At 38.0% G+C, this 27,963-nt stretch overlaps 1 protein-coding gene across 2 annotated transcripts in view; it reads left to right on the top strand.

The window, feature by feature from the left end:
• Positions 1–27,963, top strand: part of RPA1 (replication protein A1) — a 64,597-nt gene that overhangs the window by 12,363 nt on the left and 24,271 nt on the right. For both annotated transcript variants that reach the window (XM_087440654.1, XM_004433304.3), the window contains exons 2-5: positions 1,096–1,146; positions 2,418–2,496; positions 3,159–3,267; positions 14,430–14,518. In XM_087440654.1, the coding sequence (XP_087296780.1) occupies positions 1,096–1,146; positions 2,418–2,496; positions 3,159–3,267; positions 14,430–14,518 (328 nt within the window). The remainder of the gene's footprint in view (positions 1–1,095; positions 1,147–2,417; positions 2,497–3,158; positions 3,268–14,429; positions 14,519–27,963) is intronic.

Here is a 27,963-nt window from a genome sequence, read left to right as displayed (position 1 = left end):
CAAACTAAAAGCCTGATTGATAATTGTTCCATTTTTTTTTTTAGAAATTATTTTTATAATTGCTAATAGAGTCATGAGATTAATATTCAAAAGATACAAAAGAGGATTCAGTGCTAGGTCTGCCTCCCACATGTGTCCTCCACTCATGCAGTTCCTCTCACAAGAGGCAACCAGTGTTATATAAACATATTCTTTTTTTTTTTTTTTAAGGTTTTATTTATTTTATTTTTTCCCCCCAAAGCCCCAGTGGATAGTTGTGTGTCGTAGCTGCACATCCTTCTAGTCGCTGTATGTGGGACCCGGCCTCAGGATGAACGGAGAAGTGGTGCCTCGATGCGCACCCGGGATCCGAACCCGGGCCGCCAGCATCGCAGCGCGCGCACTTAACCGCCAAGCCACAGGGCCGGCCCTAAACATATTCTTAAGATTGCATAATATACTGTTTTAAGAATTTACCATACTTATTTATCTAATTTTCTATTAATGGGCACTCTAGGGAAATGAATGTGCTGTTATGAATAATGAGTATGTGTGATGCCAGTATTTTATTTTATTATTTTGTGTGTGTGTGAGGAAGATCAGCCCTGAGCTAACATCCGTGCTAATCCTCCTCTTTTTGCTGAGGAAGACTGGCTCTGAGCTAACATCTATTGTTAGTCCTCCTCCTTTTTTTTTCCCCCCAAAGCCCCAGTAGATAGTTGTATGTCGTAGTTGCACATCCTTCTAGTTGCTGTATGTGGGACACGGCCTGAGCATGGACGGGTAAGCGGTGCGTCTTGCGCGCCGGGGATACGAACCCCGGGCCACCAGTAGCGGAGCGCGCGCACTTAACCGCTAAGCCACCATGCCGGCCCTGTGCCAGTGTTTTAGATGTAGTTAGTGTATCCTTGTCAGTAGGCATGTCTCCCACTTTTATGATTTTATGATTGTCCAGAGTGATAAAACTTTAACTAGGTTTTCAAATGATATGCTCCAAAAAGGCTCTTTTGGTAATATTATCTGTGGTTTATTCCAAATACCAAACTGTAAAAATATGTTAAATTCTAATCATGATTTGAGTGCATATCTCACAAGAATCTGTTTTTACTCTTTCAGGCCATAATGCAACAGGGAGATACATCCATAAAACCCATCCTCCAAGTCATTGTGAGTACCTACATATGTTTTATGTCAAACATTTTTTAAACTTATATGTAATTATAAATTACATTTGACAGAGGACATACAGATTTGTCCACTTTAGGAAGTTCTCTCCATCATCACAAAAAATAGGCCAGTCCATGTTGTAACCCTGAGAGAGGAAGCGAGCTTACTTGTCTTTACTTGTCCTTACTTGTCTTCCTGCCCTGAGGTTTGTCTTGTCAAATCTGCCTTACATATGGCCTCCAGAGAGATCTGCCTAAAATGAACTTGTCTGCTTAAAATTCTCCATTAACCCTATCATTCATTTAAGGGGTTCTCAAACTTGAGTGGGAATTTTAAAAAATCAATAGAAGCAGAATCCTAAGTCATACCTGCACATTCTGGGCCTGATGGTCTCCCTGTTCCTCCCAAACTCACTGCCAGTCATCTTAAGGCTTTGTTTACATATTCACTTCTTTCAGAAGCTGCCTCTGCTTTCCTTCAAGTTGGGATAAAAGTCTTGGCTCTGGCCTATATCATTATATGCACACCTCTCTTATGTCTCTCTGCCTCGGCCTCCTCCCCAATTGTAAGTCCCTTCAGGGCAAAGATTTTTTTTTCATTTGTATTTTTAGCATGTTTCCTACACAGTATCTTGCGTATACTAGGTGCTTAGTTATGTGTTTTTTATTTTTTTTGTGTGAGGAAGATCAGCCCTGAGCTAACATCTGTGCTAATCCTCCTCTTTTTGCTGAGGAAGACCAGCTCTGAGCTAAGATCTATTGCCAATCCTCCTCCTTTTTTTTTTCCTCCCAAAGCCCCAGTAGATAGTTGTATGTCATAGCTGCACATCCTTCTAGTTGCTGTATGTGGGATGCGGCCTCAGCATGGCCGGGGAAGCGGTGCGTCGGTGTGCGCCCGGGATCCGACCCCGACCCCGGGCCGCCAGTAGCGGAGTGCGCACACTTAACTGCTAAGCCACGGGGCCGGCCCTGTTATGTATTTTTTTAAAGTGGATTTTCAACCAAATTTGATTTAGGGTAGAGAGAACACAAGAGTATTGGCAACTCATTTTATTCTCATGTATGTTATGTTTAATAATGTTGGTGGAGAGAGGTTGGTGGGAGAATCATCAAATCCAATTTTCTTTGACTTGGATTTAGGTATCAAGAGAATGAGCAAGCAGTTCAGTTTGTGTTGAACTAATGGCAGACCCACTCTCCTACCACTTAGGTTTACTTATCCCTGGAGACTGGGCAGACAACCTGGCTAATGAATCATATTTTCTATCCTAGAACATTCGTGCCATTACTACAGGGAGTAGTCCACCCCGTTATCGACTGCTTATGAGTGATGGATTGAACACACTATCCTGTAAGTATGATGTATAAATCTAGGAATTTATATTTAAATAATAAAAGCACATCCAACACTTTGATTGCAATATTTTGAGGCATTCCAGAAGTCTATATTTGCTTGGCCAAGCACTTCATTCAGACAGAATTGCAGCTGACAAAGAACATTCTAACAATAGACTGGATCTAGTGGAAAGCTGCCACTTGGCTTAATTAATTTTCTCTAACTGGTGCTCTGTGTTTTTTTTTATTAATTTCCCTCAGGATGATATTGACATTTAGTGAATATGATGGGTTAGCTGTCCTATACTTGCGTTTTTGGGGTTTTATTTCTGTGTTGGAAACTTTACAAGGGAGAAATGAGAGAATTTGCAGAATATATGCTTGCTATCTCTAGTCGGAAGGTGAAGGACCTAGAAAAGATTTTTTAGTCTTTGTCATGAAACCTGAATGATGGAAAAAATGATATGAGGCACTGAAGAAATACTTGCACTTCAGAGTAGTAGCAGATGTTTAATGCACAGCAAATTAATACTGTTTTTCACTATGCAAGGTCTGAGTAGTTTTAACTTCAGGCACACATTTAAGGCATCGCTGTTCTTTGCTGGTATGGGTGTGATCAGCTTTCAGATGTCACGCCTGAAATGCTCTGGAAACTAAAGTAGTCTCTGTGCCTTTCAGCTTTCATGTTGGCAACACAGTTGAACCCTCTTGTTGAGGAAGAAAAACTGTCCAGCAACTGCATTTGCCAGATTAACCGGTTTATTGTTAACACTCTGAAAGATGGAAGGTATGTGATGTGTTTTTTTCTGTTTTATCGTATTGTAGAATGGGGACTAAGTTTTGAACAGAGAAGTTCATTGGATGCCAGAATTTAATTAGGAATCAGAAAGGCAATGATGAGCTTTCAGCTAAGAATTTATAGCTATTGAGTTCTGAACTCAGGTGACTCAGACATGGCACCAAAGGGATAGAAATATGGAAACAAATGGGAAATTTCAGAGCAGGAGATTAAAGCGTAATGCAGAACTCTTTATTTCTAATCTCTTCAGAAGCACTGTTTTTAGAATTCTCTCTTAAAGTATCTTTTAATGAAAAGGGGTCACTTATTAGACCAAGAAAGATGTGATTAATTATGTAACACTGCCCCTTTTTTGCAGTCTCACATCTTTCATAGTAAATACTTATTCAGCCAATATAAAGTATGTCGAGTTTCTACAAGATGCTGCATGCTAGAGATAGAAGGGTGAACAGAACTGTTATTCAGGCCCGGGTAACCAATGCTAAAATACGGCATTTTTTGTTCGGGAGAGGCTTTATATTCCATTTTTCTCTCAAATCTTTTGTTTTCAATTACAAAACACAACCAAAACACATGAGAAGCAAATATGGCAAGCGTTTCTGTCTTAATAAGGGTGTATCAATGTATGTTACATTATTATCTGTACATTTCCAAATAACTTTTTTGATTTATGTTTGATATATTGTTATCTTTCTTTTAACTTTCAACCTTTCTCTTATTAAACTTAGACAGATATAGTTTTAAAATTCAATTTGAGATTTAATTGATGAGTTTATTCTGCTTAATTGATTTTTTTTTCCTTAAATTTTGTGCTTTTACCATGTTCTTGCTTTACTTTTTTCTCTTTTCTTGTTTTGGATTGATTGAGTTTCCTTAATTCTCTTTTTTTCTTCTACTGGTTTGGAAGTTATACATTCTATTTGTGTTTTCTTTGCAGTTACTCTCATATTAAAAAAAAGAAATCCATATTCGAATTAACAAAAATTATAAAGTAGGTCAATATCTTTACCATCCTCCCAAATAAAAAAAAAATCTTAAAATGATCCTACTATGTCAAGTTGTAGTTCATTTTCTTACAGTCGGTGCTTACTTAGATTCACCCGTAGTTTGTCAACTTGCCTTGGCCTCTTTCGTCACACTCCTTCCTGTGTAGTTCTGTTTTCATTTTCCTGAAGAATGTCTTTTAGCAGCTCTTACAGGGAACGTTTGTGAATGGTAAAAATCTCTGTCATCAAAAATTGTCTATGTTTGACTCAGTTAAACTAGTTTAACTGGGTATAGAATTCTAGGTTAATAGTTATGTATTTCTCTGTATCATGTAGTAGTGTCTTCACCCTGATAGAATTTTGTGTTCTCGTCATATTTTGTAGAACAACTTTTATTATGCAAGTAATATGTACATAAATTACAAAACTCGTATAAACAAAAAGAAAAATAACTATAATCCCACTGCCTAGAAATAACTATTGTTAACATGTTGTTGTATGTCCTTCCAGGTTTTTTTATGAATATATATATATATGTTTTTAAACTTCATAATAGATATGGTTTTATAATATCCTTTTTTAACTTTATATTGATCAGTTTTACATGTCCCTAGATATACCTCTATGTCATATGTTACTTAGTATGCCATTGTAGCATTTACCATAATTTAGTTAACATTTAAATTGTCTACAGCATTTCACTATTTAAAAATTTTTACCAGTGATTCTTTGAATATATCTGGAGCTCTATTTTTTATGTGTATTCAATTTTTTGAGAGAATATGATTATTTTAATAAAAATGACATATAGTATAATCCATTCAAAGAAAAAAAGGTACAAAGGGGGAAATTGTCCAAAATTCAAACAACCGAGAAATAACTATATTATCATTTAGTGAACATCATTCCAGATATCTCACAGTGCATGTTTATTAATGATTGGTGGATAGATAGAAATAATTTTGATAGTAGAATGATAATATCAATACTGTTTTTGCTCTCCTCCTTCCTGAGTAGTTCAGTCCAAAAGCCATGAGGTGGGGCCAAGCGAGGTAGATGTTCACAGGGGAGGGGGCGGTGGTGGTGACCTGGAACCAGGTGTCAAGAGCCCGAACGAGGTGAGGAGGGTGTCTTTGTGTGCTGGCACAGGGTGTTGGAGCATGAGCACATAAGGTGAATATGCGTGGGGGAGGGTCGCTGTGGCCCAGCGTGGGTTATCAGAGCCTGAGTAGGGTGAGGCAGGTGTCTGTGTGCTGTTGGATCCTGAACAACTGAAGAGGTGTGGGGGTGTGGGGACAGCAGCAGGTTGTTGGAGATTGAATGGGGTGAGGAGGGAGTCCAAGCAGGATAAGGAGAGTGTCTGTGCAGGGAGTGGGGGCAGCCTAGCATGAGATGTTAGAACCCAAGTAGGGAGAGGAGAGTGCTTGTTTGTAATGGGGTGGTGGTGGCCTAGAGCCAGGTATTAGAACCTAAGCATTGGCAGGAAAGTGTCCATGCATGCAGCAGTGTGGGTGGCAATAGGAGATTGGTTACATTTGGGGGAACTGATATAGTAAATAAATATATTGAGGGCAACGGGAGCTGGCCAAGGGAGAAATCTGTGCTTTTGGATTGGAATTGGAGGTATCAGAGTAAAGTCAAGGCTTTCAGTACAGTCATGCTTAATGATGAGGATATGTTCTGAGAAATGTGTTGCTAGGCAATTTCATCATCATGTGAACATCATAGAGTGTACTTACACAAGCCTAGATGATATAGCCTGCTACACACCTAGGCTATGTGGTACTAATCCTATGGGATCACCATCATATAGGCAGTCCATTGTTGACCGAAACATCGTTATGCAGCACAGGAGTATAAATGTAGGTAGAAAGATAAAGAAATAAATATAGATATAAATATTTGGTTTGTTTTATATATTATTTATTTATTTATTTTTATTCAATTTATTTAAGCTAAAAAAACAAAACAATTCACCCGTTTCTCCCACCCACCCCCACCCCCACTTCTGGCAACCACCAATCTGTTCTGTCTGTGAGCTTGGGTTATTATTATTATTTATTTATTTATTTATTATATTCCACATATAAGTGAGATCATATGGTATTTGTTTTTCTCTGTCTGACTCATTTCACTTAGCATAATACCCTCAAGGTCCATCCATGTTGTTGCAAATGGCAAGATTTCATTCTTTTTTGCAGCTTAATAATATTCCATTGTATGTATGTATTGTATGTATGTGTGTATATGTATATACACACCACAGTTTCTTTATCCATTCATCCATTGATGGACACTTTGGTTGTTTCCATATCTTGGCTATTGTAAATAATGCTTCAGTGAACACGGGGATGCCTATATCTTTTCGAGTTAGTGTTTTCATTTTCTTCGAATAAATACACAGAAGTGGAATTGCTAGATTATATGGTAGTTCTATTTTTAATTTTTGAGGAACCTCCATACTTTTTTCCATAGTGGCTGCACCAATTTACATTCCCACCAACAGTGCGCAGGGGTTCCCTTTTCTCCACGTCCTTGCCAACACTTGTTATTTCTAGTCTTTTTGATAACAGATGTGAGGTGATACCTCATTGTAGTTTTGATTTGCATTTCCCTGATGATTAATGATGTAGAGCGTCTTTTCATGTACCTCTTGGCCATCTGTGTGTCTTCTTTGGAAAAATGTTTATTCAGATCTGGATTGTGTATGTGTATACACATATTGTGTGCGTGTGTGTGTGTGTGTGTGTTTATGTGTATGTGTATTCCCTAGAACTGTCTACTGAGAGGGCTTTGGAGCAGCAACACCTCAATAGTTGTGAGCCAACTTAGCACCCAGATCTTGGTTTCTGAATGCTATTTTACACTAAAAGGAAGCAGGGCTTCTTGGAGGATGGCTTATTACAGGCTTGGAAATTGCAAGAAGAACCTGGAGTATCTTAATGTGCCAGAAGGTAAAGAAGTGCTCAAAGGGAGATGGGACCATGTCAAAAAGACAGAGAAACTGGCTTGCAGAGTCTTACGCTTGCCAAATCTAGGGCAATTTAAAAATCTAAATAAATAAAAATAGTAACATTGCAACCTAGTGAATAAAATAGGAATTCCTAAGTCCATACTGAATAAATGAATACATGGTGGGAACAGAAAGCTTTTTCTTACAACAGAATGCCATCTAACAAATGTAGAAGGAATGATGAAATTAGAAAATCACCATTTGGCAACCATCACAGTATTAATTGATACAGGAAACATCATTAGGTGTTGCATAAGTTTCCTGTGGCTGTTAGAACCTATTACCACAAACTTGTTGGTTTAAAACAACAGAAATGATTCTCTGGAAGTCAGAGTTGAAATCAGTTTCACTGGGCTGGGATCATGCTGTGGGCAGGGCCACACTCCCTCTGGAAGCTCTATGGGAGAGTGCATTCTTTTTCCTCTTTCAGCTTCTGGTGTTTGCTAGCATTCCTTGGTTATGGCTATGTCGCTCCTGTCGCTGCCTCCGTGGTCACAATACCTCCTCCTCTTCTCTGTCAGATCTGCCTCTGCTTCCCTGGTGTAAGGATACATGTGATTGCTTTTAGGGCCCATTGAATGATCCAGGATCATCTCGCCATTTCAATCCTTAGCTTAATCACATCTGCAAAGTCTCTTTTTGCCATATAAGGTAACATTCACAGGTTCCTGGGATTAGGATGTGGCTGTGTTTTGGGGAGTCATTCAGCCTACCACAGATGCTGAAGCAAGTGGTTGATGAGGAACAGGTTATTTTTAGAGTTCAAGTAATTCCCCATAATATAATTATTAATTGTAAAAGTAAAAGAGGCAACTTTACAGTGGAGAAACCTGGCAGATGGCACCTTATTCTAATGAGTAACATTAACATTACCAGTGATGGGACAAATAGAAATAGTGTATTACCAGATAGGATACAGTGAGAAGAACACAGCATCACTATATTATATTCTTGCCAAAATGCATTCTCTGTATCCATTCATGAGGAAGCCTCAGGTAAATTGAGGGATATTCTACAAAATAACTGGTCTCTGATTTTCAAATCTCAGACATGAATGTAAAAGACTGAGAAACTGTTCCAGATTGAAGGAGTCTAAAGAGATATGATAATTAAATATAACAAGTGATCCTAGACTGAATCCTTTTGCTGTTAAGGACGTCACCGAGACAGCTGATGAAACTTGAATGGAGTCTGTGGGTTAGGTGGAAGAATTCTTTCTCTGTGTTTCAAGTTCAGTAACTTAACCAGGCTATGTCTCAATGTCAGTTGTTCTTATCTTTTTTTTTTTTTTTTTTCCTGGTACATGGTATGCATGCCCTTTCAGTCTGCAGATTCTGTTCTTTCTTTTCAATGAAATTTTTCTGTGTGTTCTTCCTTATTACTTGTTTCTATTTCATTTGAGCTCCAGTTTTTTACTATGTTGTGGATAACTTTGTCCTCCGTATATGTTTTCAGTTTGCTTTAGTCTTTTCTCTAATGCATGCAGTGGATTAGCTCAAGATTTCCAACATAATGGTAGTTCAGTTTTTGTTTTGTTTGCTGAGGAAGATTCGCCTAGCATCTGTCTCCAGTCTTCCTCTTTTTGTTTGAGGAAGATTTGCCCTGAGCTAACATCTGTGCCAATCTTCCTGTATTTTGTATGTGGGTCGCTGCCACAGAATGGCCACTGACGAGTGGTGTGGGTCTGCGCCCAGGAACCAAACCCAGGTTGCTGAAGCAGAGCGCACCCAACTTAACACTAGGCTGGCCTCAGTGGTAGTTCAGTTTTTAGCTTTCTCTGTTCTGTTCCTTGATGTTTATAATTTAAGTGTAGATGTGTAATTGTATAAATTTTGTTCTCAGTTTTTTCCTTAACGTTTCAAGCTCCCTTTTCTTCTCAATCTCTTGTTTTATCTCATCTTTCGACTTTTATTTTATTGAATTCTTAGTCTTAATTATTTTGCAAACCACTCTTGGGAAGTATTATTCCCTTTCTTGGCTTCTGCTTTCTTCTAGATTGGATTCTTTGTCTCTGCCTCCTCTCTTTCTTTTATTTTTATACACTGTTGTGTGTCGCATTGTTGCTATGTCATTTCTTTTTATCTTGTTGATGCTTAATTGGGCAGTTCTGTCCACACTTCATATTTGCTCTGACATCATTGGCTAGGTACATTTCCTTGCCAGCCTTTCCATGTGGGACCTGTTATCTTCCACTCCAGGCTACCTTTGAATGTTTGAGTGGTGCTTTTTGTCCACTTTTCTGTCTTCTAGGACGTGTTTATGGGAGAGGGCGGAGAGCTTTGCTGGGGTTGCGTACAAAAACTTGGGCTTCATTCTCTCCAGTCAGGGATAGAATTCCACTCCTGTGGGCTTTGCCTTATTCCACCATCTCAGCATGGTGGCATGCCTTGTATTCTTTCCTACCTGTGCTGAGAACCTGTGTGTATACGTCCAAGTTTATTTACTCATTACCATATTGATGGTCATTTAGGTTTAGTCCATATAAGACTTTAGCAGTCATCCTTGTGCATTTATCTTTACGTGCTCATGCTATTATTTCTGAAGAGTAGGTTACTAGAATTAGTATTGTGGAGGTCAAAGGACATCTCTTGTAGAAAATATACCAGTTAACATACCCAAGAACCTGTGTAAGAGTGCCCATTGCTGAATAGTCAAATCCATAGAAACAGAAGTTAGATTAGTGGTTCCCAGGGGTGGGGGGAATGGACAATGACTGCCATTGGGCACAGGGTTTCTTTCCGAGGGATAAAAATGTTCTGAAGTTATTCTATAGTGGTGATGGTTGCAGAACTCTGTGAATATACTAAAAACCACTGAAGTATACTTTTGAAGAGTGAATCTTATGGTATATGAATGATATCTCAATAAAGCTGTTGTTTAAAAAAAAATACCTCTTTTCCCTTAACCTTGCAATGTACTGCATATTACTAATTTTTTAAGTAATTGCGTATCATCATTATTTTAATTTAAATTTCCATATTAGTGAGATCAAGTGTCTTTTCATATATTTATTGACTATTGGTAGTTCTTCTCTGAATAGCTTTTTATTATATACTTTTTTGTGTGTGGGAGCTCTTTGTAAACCGGGAATATTGATTAACACTTTGTTACCTGTTTCAAATATTTCATCCCGCTTTATCATAGTCTATTTATGGTGTCTTGTGATGTGGAATTAAAGAATTTTTTTAAAATGTAGTCAAATTTGTCCATTTTTTTCTTTATTTATGGCTTCTGAATTTTATATCTTGCTTAGGAAGCTTCCTGACCAGGTTATAAAAATATTTTTTAGTTCTTCAGACACTTCTGTGGATTTTTAAACTGGACTTTAGTTCATCTGAGGTTGATTTTTATATAGGGTATGAAGGAGGAATGTAGCTTAATTTTTCCCAAATGGATAGCCGATATCATGGAGGGCCTTCAGGCCCCAGTAAGGAGTTTAGATTTTATTCTGAGTGTGATGGGAAGCCATAGGGTTTTGAGCAGGGGAATAAGTTTTAAAAAGTTTCCAAAAGATTATTCTGATAGCTAGGTGAAGAATTGATGGTTGGTGGCAAAAGTAGATATAGAAAGACTGGTATTCCATTTATCTGAATCTTTTCTGAGTTTGTCATCTTCTCCATCGATCTGTTTGTTCCTGTGTCAGTGCCGTAGAAGTTTTTTGTTCTTTTTTTCGTAACAGCTTTATTGAGATATAATTCACATGCCATATATGATCCATCCATTTGACGTATAAAATGGTTTTTAGTATATTCACAGAGTTGTGTAGCCATTACCACAATTAATTTTGGCAAAAATAAACCCTGTACTCTTTAGCTGTCACCCCCAAACTCCCCATCCTCCCCAGCCCTAGACAACCACTAATCTACTTTTGTCTCTAGATTTGCTTATTCTGGACATTTCATATAAGTGAAGTCATGTAATACATGATCCCTTGTGACTGGCCTCTGTCACTTAGCGAAATGTTTTCAAGGTTCATCCATGTTGTAGCGTGTATCAGCACTGCGTTCGTTTTTATGGCCAAATTATGTTCCTTTGCGTGGATGTGTCACGTTTTGTTTATCCATTTGTTTGAACATTTAGGTTGTTTCTGCCTTTTTGCTGTTTATGAATAATGCTGTGGACATTTGCATATAAGTTTTTGTGTGGACATGTTTCCATTTATTATATATATCTATCTAGGAGTGGAATTGTGGGTCAAATGGTAACTTCATGGTTAAATTTTTGAGAAACTACCAGACTGTTTTCCAAAGTGCCTACACCAATTTACATATCCACTAGCAATGTATGATGGTTCTAGTTTCTCCACATCCTCACCAACACAGATAATTACTTCTGCCATAGTGTTTTTGGTTAAAGTATCATCTGTAGAATATTTTAGTAACTTATAGGTGATATCTTCTTTTATTCCCCCCTCCAAATATTTTTAACACTTTTATGTGTATTCTTCCATATAAATTCTAGAGTTATATAGTCAAGTTCAAAAAAACAAACAAAAGCCTTGTTGGAATGCAAAGAATTGCATTAAATTTATATAGTATTTGGTACTAAGTCTTTCATTCAAGAATATGATATGTGAATGCCATCATCTAGCTTCAAATTATCACCTGGTATCCAATCTTGTTTTATCTATATGACTCCCTCATCCACCCTCCTCTATAATTTTTGTGTGTGTGTGTGTGAGGAATATTGGCCCTGGGCTAACATCTGTGCCCATCTTCTCTACTTTATATGGGACGCCGCCACAGCATGGGTTGACAAGTGGTGCGTCGGTCCACGCCCGGGATCCGAACCTGCAAACCTCAGGCCGCCGAAGCAGAGCGTGTGAACTTAACCGCTACCCCACTGGGCCATCCCTGACCCTCCTCTATAATTTTGAAGCAAATCTCAGACATCATATTATTTCATCCATAAATATCTTAGTATATATATCTTTAAAAGATAAGAGCTCTTTTGGGCCGGCCCTGTGGCTTGGTGGTTAAGTGCACGCGCTGCAATCCTGGTGGCCCGGGTTCGGATCCCGGGTGCGCATCGAGGCACCACTTCTCCGTCCATCCTGAGGCCGAGTCCCACATACAGCAACTAGAAGGATGTTCAGCTATGACATACAACTATCTACTGGGGCTTTGGGGGGAAAAAATAAAAAAAATAAATAAAATCTTTAAAAAAAAAAAAAAAAGATAAGAGCTCTTTTAAAAAAGTACTGTTTTTACGCCTAAAATATCAAATATCCTATCAGCGTTCAGTTTCCAATTATTTGTCTGTGTCTGTGTGTGTGTAAATAATTTATCTGAATCAGGATCCAGAGTCAAGTTCACACTATAGTAGGTTGATAGTTCTTTTAAGTCTCTTTGAATCTGTAGATTCCTCTTCCACATCTTTTTCCTCCCTTACTGTTAATTGTTGAAGAAACCAGGTCAGGGGCCGGCCCGGTGGCATAGTGGTTAAGTTTGTGTGCTCCACTTTGGGGGCCCAGGGTTCACAGGTTCAGATCCCGGGCACAAACCTAGGCAACTGCTTATCAAACCATGTTGTGGCAGGTGTTCCACATATAAAGTAGAGGAAGATGGGCACGGATGTTAGCCCAGGGCCAATCTTCCTCAGCAAAAAGAGGAGGATTGGTAACAGATGTTAGCTCAAGGCTAATCTTCCTCACAAAAAAAAAAAAAAATGAAGAAACCAGGTCATTTGTTCTTTGTCTTCATGTAGTTTCCCACAGTCTGGATTTTGCTGATTGTATCCCTATAAAGTCATGATGTGTCCTTGTCATCTGTGTTTTCTGTAAGTTAGTATTGGTGTATTCTTTTGATGTGCTGCTGGATTCATCTTGCTAATATTTTATTTAGGGTATATATTACAAGATAAAATTAGTGGATTTTTTTTAGTGTGTTTTCTCCTAGGTTTTGGTATTAGGGTAATGCTAAATAATTGATGACTTCCATTTTTCTATGTTCTAGAGTAATTTGGATAATTTTGGAAGGTAGTTAAATATCCACCACTAAATATCAGTTTTTATAGGGAATCTGTATCTTAATTTTCAGGAACAAATATTTTCAAGCTTATTTTATTGACATAATATAACCTTCATATGAAAACCTGATAAAAGAAGCACAGACTGATCAATTGGATGTCAAAATACAGCACTCAGACCATTTAAAGAATACAACACGATGAAGTTGGGTTTATTATTGCTTAAATATTGCTCCAAACCATCCACTTTTTTAAAGTCTCTATTGCCATTACCCTAATTCAGGCCACCATCAGTTACTCTCTTCTGTTGGTCTCCCTGCCTCCAGTTGTGTTCCCCTCCAATTCCTTCTTCATGTTGCAGTTCTCTTTAAAATACCATCCTGATGGTGATGTTCTTATTCAAGTGTGTATTGAGTAACAGCTATGGCCCAGCTGTGCATTAAGCACTGGAGGATACCTGCATTCATTAAAAGTACAGTCTAGTAGGAGAAACAGATAATGTCAAATAATGAATACATACTTAAAAATGTGATATATATATAAATGAATAAATAATCAAATAATGAACATACAATTAAACTATATATCAGTTAAACCTGAGAGAAGTGATCTGAAGGAAAGAAATCGTGGCTATAGAAAAGGGTATAACAGAAGGCTTGGGAAAGGTTGTTATTATTGGCCTAAGGTCCTTGGGAAGTTATTGAAAGGTTTTAATCAGAGTTAAAGATAGGTCAAAAAACTGTCAGTTCTTAGATAATAATTACATTTTAAAAATATCTACAGTCATATTGGTTTTCACTAGGAAAAGGTAATTGTTTAGATAAGTATGTTTCTGAAAATAGATCATCTCTTGTTGTGCCACATATTCTTGTGTTTAATAATCTAAATTCTTATCATGTCGTTTGCTCCTTGAAGATATGGTATGCAATAAAAGCAATGCATTTTAATTAAGGGACTCAATGAGAAATGAAAACCCTGCAGTCATAAAAAGCCTTGATAATGATGCAGTGAAAGATTAAGGGAAATATTTATATTTCTCAAGTTATTTAGTAATGAAAAACAGTTGACAAAGGGAAATAGTTTTATCAAAATGATTAATAGGGGAAAGCTTTTTAAGTAGCTTGTCATTTGAAGGGCTTCTGAATTATTTTTTCTAACTTGTTTCTGTTCCTTTGCCTTTGTAGGAAAGTAGTTATTTTGATGGAGTTAGAAGTTTTGAAATCAGCTGAAGCAGTTGGATTAAAGATTGGCAATCCAATGCCCTATAATGAAGGTAAAATGCTTTTTATAGGTTGTAGTACTCAATTGAAAATCTCTTTATAGATCCCGAATTCTACCTTTTGGATTCAGTTTGATTTGTTAGTCTTACTAAAAGTAGTGATTTTGGGGGTCTAGGAACCAGGTTATTCTTTCAGTTTTTTCAATACTGAAGAAATTGATGGTAGCTCTCTGTAAAGGAAAAAACTCTCCTCTGTTTTTTTCTACATACAACAGTCATACTTCTAGCTCTTCTGTGACTAGAAGTGTGGGATTTTTTTTCCCCATACCAAGCAATTCTCATATTTTCTGTGGACACCAGCTGGGTGTCCCACAGTTCAGTTTAGTTCTGACACTATGTACCTGGAGTTAGCGTCAGATCCCACAGGGTAAGGGCTCAGTCTCACAAGACTGCCCCCTGTCACACATACACCTCAGATACCAGTTGAAAGCCCAGGTAGTTACCTGTGCTTCTGACCAACTGGATATAAATTGGAGATTCTCACGGCCCGCTCCTTGGATTCAATTAGATTAAGTTGCTAGAGTGGCTCACAGAACTCAGAGAAACAGTTTACTTATTACATTACTGGTGTATTACAAAGGAGATAACTCAGAAACAGCCAGGTGGAAGAGGTGTAGGGGGGAAGGGGTGCAGAACTTCCACACCCTCTCAGGGCGTGACATCCTCCTAGCACCTCCACATGTTCACCAACACAAACTCCCCAAATCCCGTCCTTTTGGGTTTTTGTGGAGGCCTCCTTACTTAGACACGACTGATTAAATCATTGGTGATTAGTTCAACCTCCAGCCCCTTTCCCCTCCCCAAAGCGGGGTGGGGTGGGGTGCTGAAAGTTCCAACTCTCTGATCACATCGTTCATTACTCTGGCAACCATCCCCAACCTTAGGGGCTTTCTAAAAGTCACTGCATTAATACAAACTCGGGTATGGTTGAAATGGGCTTGTTATGAGTAAGAAAAGATACCTTATTCTCTCTCTTTATCACTTAGGAAATTACATGGTTTTAGAAGCTGTGTGCCAAAAACTGTGGATGAAGACCAAAATACATATTTCTTATTGTATCACAATGTCACAAGCTTGTTTGAGGAAAGGGGGAAAAATTAGAGAATGTAATGGAAAAAGATTCCACTTACAATAGGTTAAAAATAATAAATACCTAGAAATAATATTAATGAGAAATGTGCTTTCTTAAGATTATTCCTATGCACCTTTTGTTTTTAAAATGTGTAAAGCATATAGTCTATACTCCTTTGATAGCACTCACTACACTAGTAGTTTTTAGAATAATTTCTGTGTTTATTGCCAGGCCATAAGTAAACTCCATGAAGATAGAGACCATATTTGTTCTATTCTGTTATATTCCTAGTGCCTAACTTTTAGTTGGCCCTCAATAAGTATTTGTCAAATTGAGTTGAATATGTAACATTATTTAACAGTGATTATCTCTTCTTTTTTTACTGTGGTAAAATACACACAACATAAAATGTACCATCTTAACCATTTTAACTGTAGAGTTCAGTGGCATTAAATGCATTCATAATGCGCAAACATCACCACCATCCAGCTCCATAACTATTTACATCTTATAAAACTGAAACTCTATACCTGTTAAACAAGTCTATATTCCCTTGGCAACTACCATTCTACTTTCTGTCTGTATGATTTTGGACTAAGTATCTAAGTGGAATTATTCAGTATTTGTCTTTTTATGACTGGCTTATTTCACTTAGCATAATGTCCTCAAGGTTCGTTCATGTTGTGGCATATGTCAGAATTTCCTTCCTTTTTTAATAATCTCATTGTAAGTATATACCACATTTTGCTTATCCATTCATCCATCAATGGGCACTTGGGTTGCTTCCATGTTTTAGCTATTGTGAATAATGCTGCTGTGAACGTGGGTGTACAAACATTTCTTCAAGACTCTGCTTTCAGTTCTTTTGGGTATATACCCAGAAGTGGAATTCCTGGATGGTAATTCTATTTTTAATTTTTTGAGGAACTGCCGTACTGTTTTCCATAGTGCCTGCACAAGGGCTCCAATTTCTTCACATCCTCACTATCACTTGTTATTTTCTGCCTCTTAAATCATGTAGAAAACAAAAAATGGAGTTACAAACCACTGTTAAAATAATACTAGTTTTTATAATTGCCCATTTATTTACCTTTATTGAGATCTTTATTTCTTCATAGGACTTTGAGTTACCGTCTGGTGTCCTTTCATTTCACCCTGCAGGACTCCCGTGAACATTTCCTGCAGGACAGGTCTGGTGGTAACGAACTCCCTCAGCTTTTGTTTATCTGGGAATGTCTTAATTTCTCCCTCACATTTTTTTTTTTTTTGTGAGGAAGACTGTCCCTGAGCTAACATCTGTGCCAGTCTTCCTCTATTTTGTATGTGGGACACCACCACAGCATGGCTTGACAAGCAGTGTATAGGTCCATGCCCAGGATCCAAACTGGTGAACCCCGGGCCGCCAAAGAGAAGCATGCAAACTTAACCACTGTGCCACCAAGCTGGCCCCTTTCCTTCACTTTTGAAGGACAGTTTTGCCAGACACAGGATTCTTGGTTGACAGTTTTTTAATTTAGCACTTTGAATATATTGGCCTATTGCTTTTTGGCCTTCAAAGTTTCTGGTGAGAAATCTGTTTATAATCTTATGGAGGATCCTTTGCATGTAATGAGTCACTTCTCTCTTGCTACTTTCAAGATTCTCTCTTTGTCTTTGTCTTTCAAATGTTTGATTACAGTGTGTCTTGGTGTGGGTCTGTTGGGGTTCATTTTACTTGGAGTTTGTTGAGCTTCTTGGGTGTTTATATTCATGTCTTTCATCAAATTTGGCAAGTCTTCAGCCATTATTTCTTCAAATATTCTTTCTACTCCCTTCTCTCTTCTCCTTCTGGGACTCCCCAGTGCATACGTTGGTCTGCTTGATGGTGTCCCTCTCAGGTCCCTTAGGCTCTGTTCACTTTACTTCAGTCTTTTTTCTTTCTGTTCCTCAGACTCAATAATTTCCATTGTCCTGTCTTCAAGTTCATTGGTTCTTCTGCCTACTCAGATCTACCTTTGAATCCCTCTAGTGAGTTTTTCATTGCAGTTGTACTCTTCAGCTTCAGAATTTCTTTTTTTCTTTTTTTTGTTTATGAGGAAGATCAGCCCCAAGCTAACATCCGATGCCAATCCTCCTCTTCTTTGCCGAGGAAGATTGGCCCTGTGCCAACATCCGTGCCTATCTTTCTCCACTCTGTATGGGACGCCGCCACAGCATGGCTTGACAAGCGGTGCGTCAGTGCAGGCCCAGGATCCGAACCAGCGAACCCGGGGCCGACAAAGTGGAGCGGGCGCACTCAATGGCTGCGCCACCGGGCCGGCCTACTACAGAATTTGTTTTTGGTTTCCTTTTAGGTTTTCTGTCTCTTTATTGATTTACATTTTGTTCATGCATCATTTTCTTGATTTTCTCCACATCTTCCTTTAGTTCTTTGAGCATCTTTAAGACAGTTGTTTTAATGTCTTTGTCTAGTATATCTGCCCTCTGGTCTTTTTCAGGAACAATTTCTGTTGATTTGTTTCCTTTGGGCTGTACTTTCTTTTTTCTTTTTTTTTTTTTTTTTGTGAGGAAGATCAGCCCTGAGTTAACATCCACGCTAATCCTCCTCTTTTTGCTGAGGAAGACCGGCTCTGAGTTAACATTTATTGCCAATCCTCCTCCTTTTTTTTTTCCCCAAAGCCCCAGTAGATAGTTGTATGTCATAGCTGCACATCCTTCTAGTTGCTGTATTTGGGACACGGCCTCAGCATGGCTAGGGAAGCGGTGCGTTGGTGCGCGCCTGGGATCCGAACCCGGGCCGCAGGTAGCGGAGTGCACGCACTTAACCGCTAAGCCGCAGGGCCGGCCCCTATACTTTCTTGTTTCTTTGTCTGCCTTGTGATTTTTTTGTTGAAAACTGGACATTTGAATCTAATAATGTGGTAACGCTGATTGGATCCTCCCTTCCCCTGCCCAGGGTTTGCTGTATTTTTGTTATTGTTTTGTTGTTGTTGATTGTAGGCTGTCTCTGTGCTGAGGATCAACGTGAGGTATAAATTTAAGGTCTTCTCGGGTCTTTTCTGAGCCTTTCCCCGGGCATGCACGATCACTTTCTGATTTGCCCTGTATTTACAGTTGTTTTTTTTGTTTGTTTTGTTTTGATTTGGTTATGTTATTTTATTTTATTTATTTTTTTCCCCCAAAGCCCCAGTAGATAGTTGTATGTCATAGCTGCACATCCTTCTAGTTGCTGTATGTGGGATGTGGCCTCAGCATGGCCGGAGAAGCCGTGCGTCGGTGTGCGCCCGGGATCCGAACCCAGGCCGCCAGCAGCGGAGTGCACGCACTTAACCACTAAGCCATAGGGTCGGCCCTACAGTTGTTTTTGAATGTCCTGATCTTTAATGTCTGTCTTCCAAAAGGGGAAAAAGGATGCCAGCCCTTTAAATCCCTGGAAATCAGTTCAGCAGAGGGCTTGGGGCTTGCAATGATGGAAGAAGTGCAATGGCAATGGCCACCTGCCTCTTTGTCTGAGCCTCTGTGATCAAAAGCAGCATTCGGAGCACAGATCCTCCAATATTTGGAGGACAGGGTCCTGTTTGCCTGCCTCAGTTCCCTGAAACTGTGTGCAGGCTGCTCTGTGAATGGGTGCCCTGCTGCCTGCCACTTGGCTGAGGGGTGGGGGATGGGTAGCTGCTACTGTGCTAGGAGCTGAAATTGACAGAAATTCACATGGAAGCCTTCCCCTGGAAGTTGCAAGCCTTCAGTAGACTTCTGAATTCCAAAATAGTTACATAAGACATGTTCTGCTGGTGCAATTGTAGTCTAGGTTGGGGGATAGATTCCTGGTGCTTCCCACTCTGCCATCTTCTCAATAGTAATTACCTCTTGATAGTGATTTTTATTTTCTTGTGAAAATGTGTAGAAAAGCACAATGAAATCAGAAAAATTCAATTACTTTAAATGAGAGACAATAATAGTTCTAGAAAAAGACAAAGAATTATCAAATCACTGACCCCATAAAAGGAGAAGGCTTCCTCCACCAAGTCAAATAAAATTAGAATTTCACTAAAATAAATTCCAGATTTGTTTAAAAAGTTAGAAAATGAAACCATCAAAAATAATAAAAATAGGGGCCGGCCCAGTGGCATAGCGGTTAAGTTCACGCTCTCTGCCTCAGCGGCCTGGGGTTCACAGGTTCGATTCTGGGTGTGGACCGACACACTGTTGTCAAGCCATGCTGTGGCGTCGTCCCATATAAAGTAGAGGAAGATAGGCACGAATGTTAGCCCAGGGCCAATCTTCCTCAGCAAAAAAGAGAAGGATTGGCAACGGATGTTAGCTCAGGGCTAATCTTGCTCACACACAAATAAATAAATAAAAACAAAGAGGACGGGGCTGCATAAATAGATTGGAATAATTCATAATGAATATTTGATTACATTGAAATAAAAAATTCGTATGTTAAAAATAGAAAGGTATGTAAACTTAAAGTAGAATAAAATAATTACAAAAGATAGGATGACAAAGGGTTTATATCTTGAATATTTACTGAATTTCTTTACAAGGAATACTAATTTTTTATATTTTTTATTGTTATTATTGAAATTATTTTTTTCAAGGAAAAATACTCCAGTAGGAAAGCAGGCATTGGATGAGAAGAGACTGTTCACTGTAGGAGGAAAACAAATGGCCAATACATGAGGAAAAGTATTCAGCCTTACTAGTCATTTTTGTCTTATTACTGATGTTAGGGAGAAAGCGTTGTCTTTCACCATTAAGTATTATGTTAGCTGTAGGTGTTTTGTAGATTCTTTTTTATCAGTATGAGGAAGTTTACTTCTATTCTTAGTTTGCTGAGAATTTTGATCAAGAATAGAAGGTGAATTTTGTCAGATGTGTTTTTCTGTGTCTATTGATGATCGTATGGATTTACTTTTTTCATTGGTTAACGTGGTCAGTTACATTCATTGATTTTTGAATGCTAAGCCAGTCTAGGACTTCTTGGGTAATTCTTATGTCATCATGATCTATTTATACTTTTTATATATTGTAGGATTTGACTTGCTAAATCCACTTGATTTAGCATTTGATTTGATTTGATTTTGTTTAGAGTTTTTACATCTATATTATGAGGGATATTGGTCTTTAATTTTCTTTTCTTATCTTTGTCTAATTTTGGTATCATAGTAATCCTGGCCTCATAGAATGAGTTAGAAAGTGTTCCTTCTTAAATTTTCTGCAAGAATTTGTGTGGAATTGGTATTAATTCTTCCTTAAATGTTTAGTAGAGTTTACCAGTGAAGCCATCTGGGCCTGATACATTATTTTTATGGAAAGGTTTTAAACTACCATTGCAATTTCTTTAACAGATACGTATAGGATTATTCAGGTAATCTACTTCCTCTTAAGTGAGCTTTAGTAGACTGTGTGTTTCAAGGAATTTGACCATGTCATTTAATTTGTTGAATTTCTTGACCTATATAAAAGTAAATAGTCTAAATATCCTAATTAAAAGGCAGAAATTATCAGATTGAGTAAAATTGAGTAAAATAAATACAACATTCCATTATTATCTTTTAGCATCTGTAGGATCTGTGGTGATGTCACCTCTCTCATACCCGATATTGGTAATTTGTGTTCTCTCTTTTTTTCTCTATCATTCTGACTAGAGGTTTATCAATTTTATTGATCTTTTCAAAGAACCAGCTTTTGGTTTCATTGATTTTTCTTTTTATGTTTGGTATACTATTGATGTATGCTTTGATCTTTAATAATTCTTTTCTTCTGTTTATTTTGGGTTTAATATGTTCTTTTTCTTATTTTTTTAGGTGGATGCTAAGTTCATTGATTTGAGACCTTTCTTCTATTCTAAAATTAGAGGCTAAATATTATGAATTTACCCCTAAGCACTGCTTTAACAGCATCCGGTAAATTCTGACGTTATGTTTTAAGTTTTATTCCATTCAAAATACTTTTTTTTTTTTTAATAATTTTATTTTTTTTCCCCCCAAAGCCCCAGTAGATAGTTGTATGGCATAGCATCATAGCTGCACATCCTTCTAGTTGCTGTATGTGGGACGCGGCCTCAGCATGGCCGGAGAAGTGGTGTGTCGGTGCATGCCCAGGATCTGAACCCGGGCCGCCAGCAGTGGAGTGCGCACACTCAACCGCTAAGCCACGGGGCCGGCCCCTCAAAATACTTTCTTTTTTTTTTTTTTTAAAGATTTTATTTATTTTATTTTTCCCCCCAAAGCCCCAGTGGATAGTTGTATGCCGTAGCTGCATATCCTTCTAGTTGCTGTATGCGGGACTCGGCCTCAGGATGAACGGAGAAGTGGTGCCTCGATGTGCACCCGGGATCCGAACCCGGGCCACCAGCATCGCAGCGCGCGCACTTAACCACCAAGCCACAGGGCCGGCCCTCAAAATACTTTCTAATTTCCCTTTTAATTTCTTCTTTGACATTATGTTATTTTGAAGTGTATTTGGTTTTCAAATATTTAGAGATCTTCCAGAGATCTTTGTTATTGATATCTATTTTAGTTCCATTATGATCAAATATCATATGTTGTATGACTTGAATCCTATTATTTTATTGTCCTAGATTATGATCTCTCTTGGTAGATTCTGTATGTACTTGAGAAGAATTTGTATTCTGTGGTTGGGTGCAGTGTTCTATAAATGTCAGGTCAAGTTGATAGTATTGTTCAAGTCTTTTATATCTGTGCTGATTTTCTGTTTACTTTATCTTGCAATTATTAAGAGGGATATTGAAATATCTGACTGTAATTGTGAATTTCTCTATTTTCCTTGCAATTATATTAGGTTTTGCTTCATATATTTTGAAGCTCTGTTATTAATTGCATAAACATTTAGGATTTCTATGTCCTCTTTATGAATTGACTCCTTTATCAGTATGAAATGACTATCACTGATGAAGTTCTATGTTTTGAAATCTGCTTTGCTCTTAATGTAGCCACTTCAGCTTTCTTTTAATTAATGTTAGCTTAGTGTAACCTTTCCCTCCTTTCACTTTTAACCTGTTTATATCTTTATATTAAATGTGTATTTCTTGTAAGCAGTATATAGGTGGATTTTGCTTTTTTTATCCAATTTGATAATTTCTACTTTTTAATTGGGGTGTTTAGACCATTTACATTTAATACAGTTATTGATATGATTAGGTTTAAGTCTGTCATCTTGCTGTTTGTTTTTTATTTGTCTCATCTGGTTTTTTCCCCTTTTTCTTTTCTGCCTTCTTTTGGATTGAATATTTTTTATGATTCCTTTAATCTCCTTTGTTGGCTTATTAGCTGTAACCTCTGTTTTGCTATTCTAGTGGTTGCTTTAAGGTTCGTTGTATGCACTTTAACTTTATCAAGGTCTACCTTTAAGGGACATTATACTACTTCACATACAGTGTAAGAATCTTACTTCCTTTTCTCCTCTCCCAGTCTTTGTACTATGGTTGTCATATATTTTACCTGTTATAAACCCCACAATACATTGTTATTATTTTTGTTAAAATAGCCCATTATCTTTTAAAGAGATTTAAATAATAAGAAAAAAAACTTATGGGCCGGCCCCGTGGCTTAGCGGTTAAGTGCACGCGCACTGCTGCTGGCGGCCCGGGTTCGGATCCCGGGAGTGCACCAATGCACTGCTTCCCCGGCCATGCTGAGGCCGAGTCCCACATACAGCAACTAGAAGGATGTGCAACTATGACATACAACTATCTACTGGGGCTTTGGGGGGAAAAAATAAATAAATAAAAAATTAAAAAAAAAAAAAGAAAAAGAAAAAAACTTATATATTTACACATAGTTGCCATTTCTGGTGCTCTGTTTTTCTTTGTCTAGATCCATATTTCCAACTGGTGTCATTGAGCATTTGTTGTAGTGAAGATCTATGGGTAATGAATTCTTTCAGCTTTCATATGTCTGAAAAATATTTTCCGTTTGGCTCTGAAGACGTTTTTGCTAGGCATAGAATGGTAGGTAGACAGTTTTTTTCTTTTACTACTTTGAAGATGTCATCTTCCTTGCATTGTTACCCCAAGAGAACTCTGCTGTCATGCTTATTTTTGTTCTCTGTTCTGAACAAGAGTTTTTCTACTTTAAAATTTTTCTTATTATCATTAGTTCTGAGCAATTTGAATATGCTGTACCTTGGAGTTGTTTTTTTCATATTTTTTGTCAGTGTTCATTGAGCTTCTTGGATCTGAGTGTGTAGTTTTCATCAAATTTGGAAAAATTTTAGCCATTATTTCTTAAATATCTCCCCCACTTGCTTGGGTCTCCAATTACACGTATACTAGGCAGCTTGAAGTTGTCCCGTAGTTCTTCTAATTCTTTTTCTCTCTGTTTCATTTTGGATAGTTTCTATTGCTGTGCATTCGGGTTCACTAATCTTTTCTTCTGCCATGTCCAGTCTCCTGTTAATCCCATCCGATGTATTTTTCTTTTTAGTTGTCGTAATATCAGCTTTTGAAGCTCAATTTGGGTCTTTATTCTATCCTCTACATCTCTACGTAACTTTTAAGGTATACAGAGTGCAATTATAATAACTGTTTTAATGTCTTTGTCTGCTAATTCCAACATCTGTGTCAGTTCTTGGTCTGTTTTAATTTTTTTTTCCTTCTGCGTTATCGAGTGTATTTTCCTGCTTCTTTGCATGCCTGGTAATCTTTGCTTGAATGTCAGACATTGTGATTGTTACCTTGTTGGGTGCTGGAAATTGTATTCCTGTAATTATTCTTGAGTTTTTTCAGGGATTCAGTTATGTTGCTGGGAGACAGTTTGATCTTTCAGGGTGTTGCTTTTAAGATTTGTTAGATGAGATCAGAGAGTGGCATTTATTCTAGGTCTAGTTACTAATAACAGAGGCAAGACCTGTCAGAGTATCGTACTCGATGCCCCATGAATGTGAGGTTTTCCATTCTGGCTGTTAGAGACAGGCACTATTTCTAGCTTGTTCTAAGCACTGTTCCTTCTGATCCTTTCAGACGGTTCATTCTTTCCCAGGCCTCACATAGTTTCCACACACTCATGGGCAAACCAGTACTCTGCTGACTACTTAAGAGAAACCCTCCACAGATCTCTGGAGGTCTCTCTCTGTGCAGCTCTCTCTTCTCTGGGACTCTGTCCTGAAAACTCTAGATGTCTTGATCTCCCCAGACTCTTAGGTCCATCTCCTCAACTCAAGGGTTCCTCCAGGCCCACTACCTGTGTCACAGCTTGGAAACCCTCAAGGTAGTAAGCTAGTGCAATCATACCCACTTTGTTTCTTTCCTCTGTCTCAGGGATAACTGTTCTTCATTGTTGAGTGTCTAGTGTCCTGAAAACCATTTGTTTCATGTATTTTGTCTTCTTTTTGGTTTTAGGTGGGAAGGTAAACCTGGTCTCTGTTATTCCATCTCATCCTATACATAGTTTTAAATGTCAAATAGTTTTGCAGGTGTATTCTTCAAAACCAAACCAAACAGCATTCCCCTGCCTTACTCTTCTTTGGCCTCTGACTCCTGTCCAGAGGCAGCCTGTTTCAAATCTTACAGCTATTTCTTCTTTATTTATCTCCATATTTTTATTTTTATTTATTTATTATTTTTTGTGTGTGTGAGGAAGATCAGCCCTGAGCTAACATCTGCCAATCCTCCTCTTTTTCCTTGAGAAAGACTGGCCCTGGGCTAACATCCATGCCCATCTTCCTCCACTTTATATGGGATGCTGCCACAGCATGGCTTGACAAGTGGTACATTGGTGCGCTCCCGGGATCCGAACTGGCGAACCCTGGGCCGCTGCAGCGGATCGCGTGCACTTAACCACTTGTGCCACCGGGCCAGCCCGTATCTCCATGTTTTTAAATAACATATTTTTATGGCTCTTTCTTGATTTTTCAGTTGAGACATTTGTTTATTGACTTCACCCTATGGAAGATTAGAATGTAGCTCTCTTACATCTCTCCTCTCCCTGCTGCCCAGGTGGAAGAATTAGACATCAACGTCAGATTAGATCACAATTTAAATGACTAGTCAGATTTAAGTTCTCAAATGAAACACATTCTTGTTTTGTTATAAATTTAAATATTCTTCAAGACACACATTTAGAAGGCTATTTTCAAATTTTTTTATATTTTCAGATTGATTTTTTTAATAATCAGAAAACTGGATAATTTTGTTGTTTTATTGGAGTTAATTTTTTTAACTAAATCTGAAGGGATGGTTGTCTATCATGAATATTTGGAAAAAATATCCTGACACAATTTATGGGATATATATATATGTTTAAGGAAATGTATTGAATAATTTTGTTGGAGTTTAATTTATTGGCTATTTTAATTATAAAAAATTAAAAATGACTTTCAGCTGGTCATTGTAAAGATTCTGGACGTTGTTTATGTGATTTAACTTATTTGAAGCTTCCCACTGTGTATTTCCTCCTCTTTCCCAATTCGCTTCTCAGGAGATTTAAGTAGGTTTAAAAAAAAAAACAAAACTCAGAGAACTAGCTGTTCCTGTTAAAATTAAACTCTTTCAGTTGCTCCCAATGGAAAACGGTGCTTAGGGGGCCGGCCCCTTGGCTTAGCGGTTAAGTGTGTGCGCTCTGCTACTGGCGACCTGGGTTTGGATCCCGGGCGCGCACCAATGCACCGCTTCTCCGGCCATGCTGAGGCCGCGTCCCACGTACAGCAACTCGCAGGATGTGCAACTATGACAGACAACTATCTACTGGGGCTTTGGGAAGAAAAAGGAGGAGGATTGGCAATAGATGTTAGCTCAGGGCCGGTCTTCCTCAGCAAAAAGAGGAGGATTAGCAGGGATGTTAGCTCAGGGCTGATCTTCCTCACAAAAAAAAAAAAGAAAGAAAAAGGTGCTTAGGTGGTTCCCTCTGAAGTACACTAATTCACTGTCTTAATTTAAAATTATCAAACATAGTTCTTTAATTTATCCTTAATTTTTGATATAAGTTGGGCTTTTGCCTGAGGATAAATAGAGTTGATCCCAATAATTTTTGTGCTGGGTGCAAACTGCATCCTGTCTTTGCTTTCCTATCTGGGACTCAGTTCCAGCCTTCACCTCAGTGCAGCAATGGAAGGAAAGGAAAGTTTAAGAAGCTCAGGCCTGAACCCGAGCAGAGTTGTCCACACAATAACAGAATGTTAGAGATGAAGGAACCATTTTAGAGTTCAGTTGTTTTAATTGTAAGAACAAATGAAGGTGAGTGAGGTGAGGAAGTGACTTGTTACAGGTCACACAGTAGGTGAGTTCCTTCACAAAATGAAACTCATTATTCCTGATTTCCAGGTGAGGATGCTTTCCACTATACCCGTACCTTCAAAGAATAACCTTCATATCAAAGTTCTTGCCTATTATGAAAATTCTATTTAGGTTAATAGATTGTGTTAGTAAATCTATTACAGGAATGTTACATATATATATACTTAGAAGTTATCTCTGTTTCATGTTGGTATATTTGTCCATTAAACTTGTATAATTTAAAAAATTGAAATATAATTAAGATAATCAGACATCTTTTTAAGTAAACAATTTTTGTTTTAATTTTTGAATAGATAATATAGTTACATGTTTTAAAAGTCAAATCTACAAAATCCTACATTTAGAGAAATCTTATATAATCCTACTCCTACCCCTGCTATCCCCTGTCCTGTTCCTGCCCACTGCCCTCTGTAGGTAACCAGTATTACTAGTTTCTTTTTCTCCTTCAGGTGTTTCTTTATGCAAATATAACTAAATACAAATATTATATATTCTCATTCCAATACTCTACTTTGCTTACACAAAAGGCAGGATACTATGTACACTATCTTGCCTCTTTTATCCTGCTTTTTAAAAAAATTCTGGCTAGAGATATTTCCATATATATACTTTTTTTTTTTTTTTTTAAAGATTTTATTTATTTTATTTTTTGCCCCCAAAGCCCCAGTAGGTAGTTGTATGTCATAGCTGCACACCCTTCTAGTTGCTGTATGTGGGACTCGGCCCCAGGATTGACAGAGAAGTGGTGCCTCAATGCGCACCCGGGATCCGAACCCAGGCTGCCAGCATCGCAGCGCGCGCACTTAACCACCAAGCCACAGGGCCGGCCCATCCATATATATACTTAATAGATCTTTTTCATTTTCTTTTTTTTTTAAATGATCATAGAGTGTTCTGTTGTGTGACTGTTCCTTAATTTAACCGCTTATGGACACTTGGCTTGTTTCCATGCTCTGGCTGTTAAAACAGTGCTACAATGAATAATATTATACACATGCAGGTCTGTGGGCAGAGGGACGTTGATTGCCAGAAGTGAGGTTGCTGGATCAGTGGATAAATGCATCTGTGGTAGGTAGATATGGCTGGATTCTTCTCCATCGGATAGTATCATTTTGCATTCCCACCAGCAAT

This window comes from Ceratotherium simum, chromosome 16 (genome assembly GCF_057802395.1).
Source record: "Ceratotherium simum simum isolate JZ-2026a chromosome 16, ASM5780239v1, whole genome shotgun sequence".
Classification (NCBI taxonomy): Eukaryota; Metazoa; Chordata; class Mammalia; order Perissodactyla; family Rhinocerotidae; genus Ceratotherium; species Ceratotherium simum.
The sequence above is the reverse complement of the archived record's forward strand: the minus strand, read 5'-3'. Positions and strand labels throughout refer to the sequence as shown.